Genomic DNA, 10,219 nt, shown 5'->3' with positions numbered 1-10,219 from the left:
AGACCGCCCGGGCCCGGCATGGCGGAGCAGGGAATGGGGCAGGGAGAGGGAGAGGCGGCCACGCTGGCCTGGATGGACCAGGCTCTCGACGTGGTCAGTGCGGCTGGGGGCTCCCTCTGTGCGGGCAGCGGGGAGGGGGCGGGAGAGGGGCGGCCGGCGAAAGCCCGTCCGTGCCTCCTGCCGCGGTAACGCGGTCCCGTCCGTGCCCACCGTGTGTCTCTCTGTCTGTCTGTCTGTCTGTCCCGCAGGCCAAAGAGGCGCTGGAGAAAGGGGAGGTTCCCGTGGGCTGCCTGCTGGTTTACGACGGCGAGGTCATAGGCAGGGGTAGGAACGAGGTCAACGAGACGAAGAACGTGAGTTGGGATCCCCCCGAGGACGCCGCGTCTTGGGCACTGCTGCCCTGCCCTGCCCTGCCCTGCCCTTGTCCCATTACTGAGTCTCAGACGTGCTCTCTGGAGGCCTTTAAAGTCACCTGGGGGTTAGAAGTGAGAAAAGAGTGACCCGTGCAGCCTTTTCTGGTGAACTTCTATCCGCAGACGCTCCAGGAGCAGTTCATTTTGTTGGTAGACTAGTGTTTGCATGTGATGTGGTAGGGCTGTTTGAAAAGTACCGAACTCTAAGTTGGAAATCCAACTCTCTTGCTTTTCTAGGAAAAATTCCGTACAAATAAAGGAATAAGTAATGAAGATGCAGAAGAAGACAAGTAGTTGGGAAGTTGTGTAGACTTACAGAATACGTAGAGTAGCCAAATGTCACATTTAGTTTACAAAAATTCTTCCTTTTGACAAAATTCTTCTTTCTAAAAGATATGCCTGTAAATTTTAGATGTGTTGCAACTGTAACCGTCAAGTTAGATCCTATCCTTGCTGATAGACCCATTAAAGCCAACAGGGATTTTGTACAACTGGAAGTTTTGTATAAATGAATCTGATTGCAGGATCTTGCTGTAATATATATTAGATGTCTCAAATATGAATATATAATGTAAAGTGAAAATTAGTCTTTGAAGCTCAAAAATGTAGCAGTAAGGATGAATCATTATACTAAATGGTGATACAGGACAATTGTATTAAGATGATTCTAATACTTCTTAAGAAAGCCAGAGGACAGAGAAGGTAGATTCTCATGTTGCATAGTTGTAAACACTATGGGAAGCAGACACTTGGTGGGAAAAATCATACCTGAGATATTAATACTCTGTAAAAATCATATGTTAATAGAACATAACTGACAAGACTGATAACAAAATCATAATCAACTTAAAAATATCAGGAAACCTTCAGGCTTTTTTTGTATCAGGGTGGTCTGAATACATACTAAATACGTACTGAATACATATTGAATATATACTAAAATGCAAGTAGCCTGATTTTAAAAGATTCAGCTGCCTTTTGGAAACAGTTGTCTGTTAATATCTTTGAAAGCCAAGCCCTTATTGAACTGCTGTTTAGCTCAAGTTTCAGTTCTTTTGTGGCTTCATTTTCATAAATGTTTATAATATAGTGACTGGAAATGCTGAGTACTTAGTGCTTCTAAATTTTTTATCAGATACTTAATTGCTCCATATAGTCTAAAAGAAAATGTAAGCTTGAAAGTAGTACTTGCTAGGAAATGTGAATGCAGAAAATTGTTTTTGGTTTTCTCCTAAGGGTTTCTGGCATTATTTAGGGACAATCCTTGGGAAAAAAAACAACCCTCTTGAACCATTGAGGCAGTTCCCGCAGACATCATAAATGTCAAGGTTTGTTTTAAAACTAATTTCTTGTTCCACCTTTTATTGAAGGACTTCTCCAGAACCTCATTCCTCAGAAGGGTAAAAAACATCTGATTTCCAGTTTTAAACTTTTTATGTTCTGTTTATAGCTCTCTGTTCTTGTGCCAGCATCATCCATTATTTTACATAGCTTGGATGTATTTAAAGTCTTATTCTCTTTTGGCTTTTGTTTTTCCCAAGCCAACTGTTTAATTTCCTTTCAGAAGACAGGCTTGCTTTCTGTGTTCATTCTAATAATTCTTTTATATAGCCATTCCAGCTTTGATTCATCTTTCTTGAGTTCACTTAACCAGAACTCTATACTTTATTCCAGATGGAGTTTCTCTTGTGCTTTGTTTGATGACAATAATACCTCCCATTCTCCCTGGAAGAAAGTCCACCCATCTTTTCCAGAGCTTCTTTGATCTGTTATGTTGCTGTTTTGTTATTCTTCATTTGTTACTTTGAATCTTTTTTTTTTTACTCCTATCCAGAAGACTATTCAGGTCTTGAGTGACATCTGACCCTGTCACTTCTCGTGAAGTCTGTCATCATTTGAAAGACGTCACATAGTCAGCTGTAGGTGTTCTTCCAGTTAATGCCAATGTCACAGCTGAAAACATTCAAGCAAAATTATCTTTGATTGTCTTTGCTAATTAGTTCTCTCTGGACAAATATTTTCCCCGTCAATGCAACGTCTCTTCTTGCTCACCTTACCTTTCTTGCACCAGGCTGTTTTCTCCAAACTCGCAGTAATTTCACAGGTTGTACCAGATGCAGAGAGAGGAGACTGGTGTTTCTCTTGCCTACTAGGCCAATTTAGTGTCAGGTATCTTACTGATTTTTTTTGTTTCATTTGCCTTTTATAAGGATTAGTTTGTTAGTTTGTTGTTCAAAGTGTGTTATCTTGCCTGTTTTGCTGTTGAGTCTCTCCTGGATATCCAGGTGTCAGGACTGTGCATCCTTCTTATTTTTCAATACAGTGACTCTGTTTGCTTTGACAGGTTTCAGCCATGCAATACTCTCCCTTGATGTATTAAAGCATTGCTGTGATACTGGCAGCCTCATGCACAAGTTCCTGAGCATTTTTTGATGGCAGTGCTTTATCAACCTGGGGGTTTGCTCCTCATCCTTCTTCCATGCCCTAGGCCATTTCTTAATTTTAAAGACCTAATTCTGTATCTCATACACTGTAATTTGTGCTTTCATACTCTTAATTTTGCCTTCTGACCACATTCTCTGCATCATTTTTATTGAAAAAGCAAATTATTCATTTTGTTTTGGAGTAGTACTATGATTGTATTCGAGTCTCATCTCAATGTCACTGTGTAGCAGTGCTAACTCCTTTTTGACATGTTTTCTGTCGAGGTATTTTTATTCCTCTCAAGTGATTTTTCCTTTAGCCTTTTCTTTCTGACCCCCAAAATGTAGCTTTGTAATATATTGACTTTTTGTAACTTATTGAAAACTTTCTTCCTAATTTTAGAAAATGATCATTTATCCAGTTAGCTCTGCAGTCTTTCCCTACAATTCTGCCCTTGCCTATTTCAAAATAGTTAGGCATGCTATTACTTGTCTTCATTGGGCAATATTGCAACAAATGCCTGTGTAAGACGTTGGTTTTTAACAGCCCGACAATTCATTCACAAGCTTGTGCCGGTACTGTGTTCCCTCTGGCAGCTCCCACTCTTGCTTGTTCACAGTCTTGCCTCAGACCAACCTGAAAATTTTCTTCTTTATAGCATATGTGACCCTTCCCAGCTAGAAACAATTTTTTAGCATCTTTATTCCCATGTGTTGATCAGCAATCAAACACTTCCCAGTAAAATGCTCTCTGTCTTAGGTCCTTAGTCAATAAAAAAGGCTATCTAGTCATAGCTTAATACAAAATAAAATCCTAAGACAGATCTAGAAGGTGGTGTTTTCCCATATTTTGTCTTTAAGGGGGATCTTCAACAGAAGTGTTAGTAAGGAGCTCAAGAAACAAGAAGAGAGTAGTGTAAATCTTCCCCTTGCATATCCTTTCTACTTCTGAAAGTGAATAGCTTTGGGACTTCCAGAGCCCAAGACTGTATCTGGATCCTTATTTCTGATAGCTGTCTGTGCACATATCCTCCATGAATTTGTCTAAACCTTTCTTGAACTCATTTATGTTTTTGGCTTCCCTAGCATCCTGTGGCAACGAGTTTCACAATTTAATTAGGCGCTTTGTGAAAGAGTACTTCCTTTTGTTTGTTTTATATCTGCTGCCTGATAATTTCATTGGGTGCCCGCTTGTTATGAAAAGTAATACATCACAATTATAACTGTGATTCTCCACATTTTTCTTGATTTTTTTTTTTAAACCTCTACTGTAGTCCTCTTAACTTTCAAAACTAATTACTGTATCTGGTGAGTTAAGAGCCATAGTCTAATTAGTGTCTTAACAGAGACTGTTCTGTAACTTGGATAATCCTTTCTCACTGTGAGTTGAATTAGTCCTGGTGTTCCCAAGTCTTTGTGATGTGAGATGACGAAACCAGGGTGTATTACTTAAAATCTAGGTGCACTGGGATGTAATAATGTTCCATCTTAGGGTAATCTCTTTTGTGGAACTGTCTTGTATTCCTGCGGAAGCTGATATGCCCTGCAGCATGGCTTTTCTTAAACTTGTACTCCCAAGATCAGCACAGGCCTGAAAGCTGCTAGGTGTATGCAGTATAAAACAGAGTCTATGAGGACAGAGGCATGTTTTCCTCTGGTAAAGAAGGCTTTTTGCTTACAGACTTTCAGCTGGTGCTTAGGAGGCAAAAAGCCAGTGTGTTGTTCATGTCTCTTTTGATCTGACGGGCACAGAAATAGATAAGCCACCACTTACATGTTTGAGTTACAGTAGCAGTGGTAGTTCTGAGGCATCTGGAGGACATTGTGCTCTGTGTCTCCATAAAGTGTGTACACTGAGATTTCAGCTGATGTGATCTCATTTATTCAACTAGGGAACCTTCATTGCAACATTTCACTAGTAGGTCTGGAAGGATCATGTCTGCACATTGATTCAGATCCATGTTCTTACTCTGAGTGGGTTCATTACTATGTTAGTTCAAATTACAAGTGTACTCCTAGAATAAATTTCTTGTGTCTGCTTACTGTTTGTGCTTCCTGCTTTGGTTTGTGTCTCCGAGATGGCAAGCTGTCTTCCTGGCAGATGAAATTATGCTGAAAAGATGCACTGGGGGAGCATCCCTAATGCACTCCAGCTGTTGCCACAAATACACCGTCTGTGGGACTAAACTGGACCTAGGCCAGGGTGAACTTCCCTGAATTGGTGCTGAATCCTCAGCACTCTTCTGCTGCAGAGATACACTCCTCTTGCACTGCACTATTTGCTAATGTAGGCATAGGCAGCATAGATCTCTGTAGGAGTTTTAAAACATTTTAAAATGATATTAAACTTAGCAGTAAGTTACACGTCTTTTGCCATTTATTGTAGAGCATCTCACTGTTATCACCACAGATCTTCACAGTGCTAAAACATTAACCCAAGTTCACGTATTGAGGGGAAGTTATTTAAGGTCACATAAAGACATGAAGCAGAGGTACAAGTGTAATTGGTATTGATTAAATATTAGCCTACTGCGTGTGTCAAAAACTTTTTTTCAGAATAGAAAAAAATAAGGAAAATAATAGCGGTCGTAATTCAAATAAGCATCAGACTGTAACTGGAAAGTCCCTTTATAACTATTACTTTTTGGTATTTTTGCTGTGACATTTGATTGGCATAACACAGTGCTGCAGACATTCCAGAGCAATACTGGGACATTACTGATTGTTTTTGTCTCTCTGAAATTAAAGTCAACACTTCTGTTTAGTTTTTTGTGCCATAGGTACTGAGATGCTGATCAATCAGTTATCTTGGATTTAAAAAAGAGAAATTAATATTATTCTGCACTTTTGTAATCAGGCATATGCTGCAATCCCTCTCTATTACTTGAGGGACTTGCTGTACATGTATGTATTCCCAGGCAGTGATAAACCTGATGCAAACTGAAAATGCCCGTGTCTACACAGCATGCCAAGCAGTTCCAGAAACATGCTGAAGTTACTGCATGTTCACAGTGCATTCATTCCATGAGGGCACAGTAACATTGTCAGAGGAAGGAAAAGGTACCAGCTAGGAGAACTTTTCTAACATTTCCAGAGAAAGTAACCCAGTCTGGATTTTTGCTCTTGGAAACACAGTGGCTATGGGCTAGATCAGTTATTCTAGTGGTCTTTGTGTGTCCCTTAAGGTTCAAGTAGAGCTTTCATGTCTTGCCTTACTATGATGACATGACTGGGAGAGGAGAACTTCTGAGCAGATTACTCTGCCTAGGAACAGGTAGAAGAAAAAAAATGATTCGCACTTGTGGATTTTGTGTGCTGCACGCTACAGATTGAGGTTGAGGTTGGATATGTTCTTTCTTGAGCTGAGTGTTTCTTCTGCAGCTTGGGCAGCATGAAATTTCTTTTGCAACTTGAACCAGCAAAGAGCATTTCATTGCTTCTATAACAAAAGTGAATAAATGCAAACTTTAAGAAAATTTTTATTTTTATCTCCTAGGCTACTCGACATGCGGAAATGGTAGCGATCGATCAGGTCCTTGACTGGTGCAAGCAACACAACAGAGATTACACGGAAGTGTTTCCACAGTTGGTATTGTATGTAACTGTGGAGCCCTGTATCATGTGTGCAGCTGCTGTGCGCTTGATGAGTATCCTTTCATGCTTATTCACGCCGGGGAACCGTATGTCAAGGCATTACTCTTTTGGCAGTGAGCCCACAGAGAAGGGCTTGACACTGCCAGGGAAAGCCAAAAGGGGTGGTCTGAGGGTCTGCACCCACCTCCATTTACTGCATGGTGAGTAGTGAGAGACTCAGGAATGAAAGAAAAATGGTGCAGTTACGACAAACAACTACTTCTCTTGGAGATTAAAAATACGTTTTAGAGATATCTGTTAGTAGGTAAAATGAGCTAAGGTCAGTTCAGTGTTCAGTTTTTAATGTAATAATCGGTAAACCATGTCTTTTTATGTCTCTGCTTTGCGATTCGTGCTTCTCCCCCCTTTCTGGAGAAGGCTGGATGTGCATCTTCAGCAATACATCTTACATTACTCCAAAGTAAGTTCTGATTTTATGAGGGAGGAATTGCAGCTCAAACTAATTTAGTTTGAAAAGTACAAGCACATCTTAGTGAAATTTAATGACTACTTAAATCAGGCTACTGTACTTCCTACTTGCTTTTCACTTTAACTTAATACCTTGACTCATTCCCATAAATTCCACGGGTCGTATATGGCTGTCGAAATGAGCGATTTGGAGGCTGTGGCTCAGTTTTGAGCATCTCGTCTGACGATATGGTAGACACAGGAGACCCATTTGAAGTAAGCTGTGAAATGTTTCCCTTTGTTTTTCAGCTAGGTTGCTGTGTCTGGCTTTGTTACCAGGCTTTGAGAATGCTATGCATCACTTTAAGAGGACTCAGACGGAAGATGATCAGAGTCAAGTAAACTTGACTTAATAAGAAAATAACGTAAAAAACATTAGGTCCCTAAGTAAAACAAAATCAAGGAAAAGCCTGATGACAGTCTTAAATCATTAAAAAGAATGTATCAAAGGGAGAGGGAATTATATTCATGGGACAAGGTAAGAATTAAATAATCTAAAATACGTGTAATACTTAGAACAGTAAGTGTAGGCTGCAGGAAGAGATGAGGGAAAATTGCTTTAAAGTGCAGAATGTGTAAACACATAATCAATAAAGATCAAGTAACAGCAACTTACCGAGTTACTGTTTTTTAGCTGAGCCACTGGAAGTGATTGTATTTTTGCTTACAGTTTGTCTATATATGAGGTAAAATGCATTAGCTTAGACTTACTTCATATAGTTCAAATGCCAAAATAAATCTGGACTGCACAAGAAGCGAAGGAGATTTAGTTTAGGTATCAGGAAACTTTCTGAACAGTAAGTATACTGGAGGACTGGAACAGTCTGGGAAGAAGGAGGCATCTTTGTTATGCAAGGAAGGCTGGACAAGCATTCAGTGGATATATAGTATACATAAGTCTAGATGCTTTACAGCATTGTAGTACTATACCTTTATACCCACACATACATATAGAGAGTATTTATAGCATTATCTTTGTTAGAGTTGTTGATCCTCCCTTATACAATGATACTGATCAGGGTTCTTGGAGTTCTTTTCCACACTTCATATTTATAATTTAACAAATGTAAAAACAAGTAATATATTTCGGCATTTTAAGTAAGCACTCAAGACTCAAAAGAATTTCATTCAGCAAGACAATACTGTTTGGCACTCCAGTGTACACATATTAGGCGTCTTTCCGTCAGGGTGTTAGTGAGACTAGCATCTGAGTTAATTTGTATAGTCGGTACTGAAAGAGTGTTCATTGGCATGTGGTATTTAATTTCTTATATGTTCAGAAGAAAGAAAGGAGAAGGTTCTTGCTGCTACAAATCCTTCCTTTGTTTCTGTAGGCAACTACAGTGGAATGTATGGGAGTAACTAATTATTTTCTGAGCGGGTGAAGATTGGTTTAGTGTGAATGACATTTAAATGCTTTGTCATTAGTCTTCATGTCCTGGAAAAGTATTTTGGAAGGACCGAAAAGGTCTGAGAGATGACTGTTTGGAATGAAAAATAGGTGTGTGGATAAATGTTTTCTGGCAGGAATCTCATCTACAAATATCTAGCTGTATGTCTCTTATTTCCAAGTGCTTGAGGAGTATATGAAGTATGTTTGAAATAGATTAATAAGAAAGAAATTGTAGGTTGCATAAAAATTTTACATAAGTTACTAAAAAAGTTTGTTTTAGGGAAATTATTTACTCTACTAAGCCTCAACGTAGTATTTTTCAAACATAATAAGTATTTAACCTGAAAAGGAGGTTTTTGATCTCCTTTGTTGAGATCAGTTGACAGTACAGTTGCTTAAAATTACTGTGTACTTGCGGCATTATTGTGAAGTATGGAATATGTTATTCTCAGATACGCTCACTAACATCATTCTAATTTGAACAGTGCACCTCTGGCTATCGTGCTGAAGAAGCAGTGGAGTTGTTAAGAGCTTTCTACAGACAGGAAAATCCCAATGGTAGGTTTTACATTAATTTTGTATCCATTTTGATCCCAACCTAATTTAAAAGGATGATGGCACTGGTATTAATGTAATTCACTTCTGATGATTTTTCTCCCTTTCTGTTTCCTCTTGGCAGCACCAAAATCAAAAGTACGGAAAAAGGATCGTCGTAAGTAGCCGTACACAGGAGGGAGAAATAAACTTACCAAAAAATTACATCTGAAGGTTTCTTCAGCATCCTTGTTTAAAATGTACAGTTCAATCAAACTATGTCTGATTTTCTGTACAGAGTTTTTACTGATAGGATACTTAATACTTGTTCCTGTGTCTCTGTGTATGTGATTTCTTGTTATCATAATGATCGAATAAAAGAATAAATGGCTGTTTTTTAGAAAGACGAAAATTTGTGGTTCAAGTTGACTTGTTTACAGACAGATGGATCCATTAAAATGATGGCGTTTTGTACAGCACGTTTGTTTAGGCAAGTAAGTAAGTCTCTTGGAAGGTTATATTTGTAAGTCCTTTACAGTCCATGTGTGTGTGTTGAATCAAAAGGCATATAAAGCAATTGTACAGTCCTTCAAGACCTGAGATGAGACCATTGTAAATGTTTCTTCATTGTTTTTTACCCTGCCCCTAGCACAAGCCAGATTTTCAGTCATAATTTCTGAAAGTCACATACATACCTGTGTAGACGGGTATATATGGATGATCACATGTCTCTGTGTGTGCTGTTGCTTAATAAGGGTAAGCAACCATCATTTGGCTGCACAGCATCTTCATACCAAGTTGTGGAGAAACTCTCTACAACTCTCTTTAGACTATCCTCTCTGCTTGTGAATATTAGTTTAAGAAATGCTTTATTTTTAACAATCCACTAAGAAGTTGAAGCTGTTGTCAGCTACTAAATTATAGTAACTGAGACAGGCAGATACCAATGAAAACCAGGAAACCGGTAATAGCATGAATAAAAAATATTTAAGATGTTTATCTTTTCATAGTGTTCATTGCCTTTGTCATTTCCGTGTACGTTCCTTAGCAATGCAGTAATTTATAATCCAGAAGAGGGCCTTCAAGTTCCACTAATGAATTAAGAATACAAGTACAGTTCAATCTTGATTTTATACCTCTTAGTGGATAATTAAGCATGAAACTGTTTGTAGTTTATTTGGCTGGTATTCAGAAATTTGAGAAATGCCCTAGCTCTTATTTTTAATGCAAAAGAGTAGCTAAAATTTTATTATTATAAAAAGTGAATACAATTAAACCTTTTAAATATTTCAAAGAATACTTTCAAAAGCTTTTTTAAAAAAGTATCAAAATTGTTACTTTGTTGCTATTCTTCC

At 38.6% G+C, this 10,219-nt stretch overlaps 1 protein-coding gene across 2 annotated transcripts; it reads left to right on the top strand.

Moving 5' to 3' along the window:
* Positions 1-9,859, top strand: ADAT2 (adenosine deaminase tRNA specific 2). 2 transcript variants are annotated; one of them, XR_003573589.1, is made up of 7 exons: positions 1-93; positions 249-353; positions 6,333-6,483; positions 7,047-7,153; positions 8,816-8,888; positions 9,010-9,141; positions 9,187-9,859. XR_003573589.1 is itself a non-coding variant. In XM_027904433.1 (6 exons), exons 1-6 carry the CDS (start codon positions 19-21, stop codon positions 9,048-9,050), a joined length of 552 nt encoding a protein of 183 aa, XP_027760234.1. In that variant the 5' UTR covers positions 1-18; the 3' UTR covers positions 9,051-9,859. The 2 variants fall into 2 exon arrangements, 1 of the variants encoding a protein (XP_027760234.1); XM_027904433.1 differs by having other exon boundaries at positions 9,010-9,859.
* The last annotated feature ends 360 nt before the right edge of the window (positions 9,860-10,219 follow it).

The sequence above is a fragment of the Empidonax traillii genome, unplaced genomic scaffold (genome assembly GCF_003031625.1).
Source record: "Empidonax traillii isolate 1590-97213 ecotype Southwest subspecies unplaced genomic scaffold, ASM303162v1 scaffold24:size2376012, whole genome shotgun sequence".
NCBI lineage: Eukaryota > Metazoa > Chordata > Aves > Passeriformes > Tyrannidae > Empidonax > Empidonax traillii.
The sequence above is the reverse complement of the archived record's forward strand: the minus strand, read 5'-3'. Positions and strand labels throughout refer to the sequence as shown.

Coding starts and splice junctions, on each gene's coding strand:
- ADAT2 (XM_027904433.1), top strand. CDS start 19: ATGGCGGAGCAGGGAATGGGGCAGGGAGAGGGAGAGGCGGCCACGCTG. Junction 354..6,332: donor AGGTCAACGAGACGAAGAAC/GTGAGTTGGGAT, acceptor TTTATCTCCTAG/GCTACTCGACATGCGGAAAT. Junction 6,484..7,046: donor AGCTGCTGTGCGCTTGATGA/GTATCCTTTCAT, acceptor ACTCATTCCCAT/AAATTCCACGGGTCGTATAT.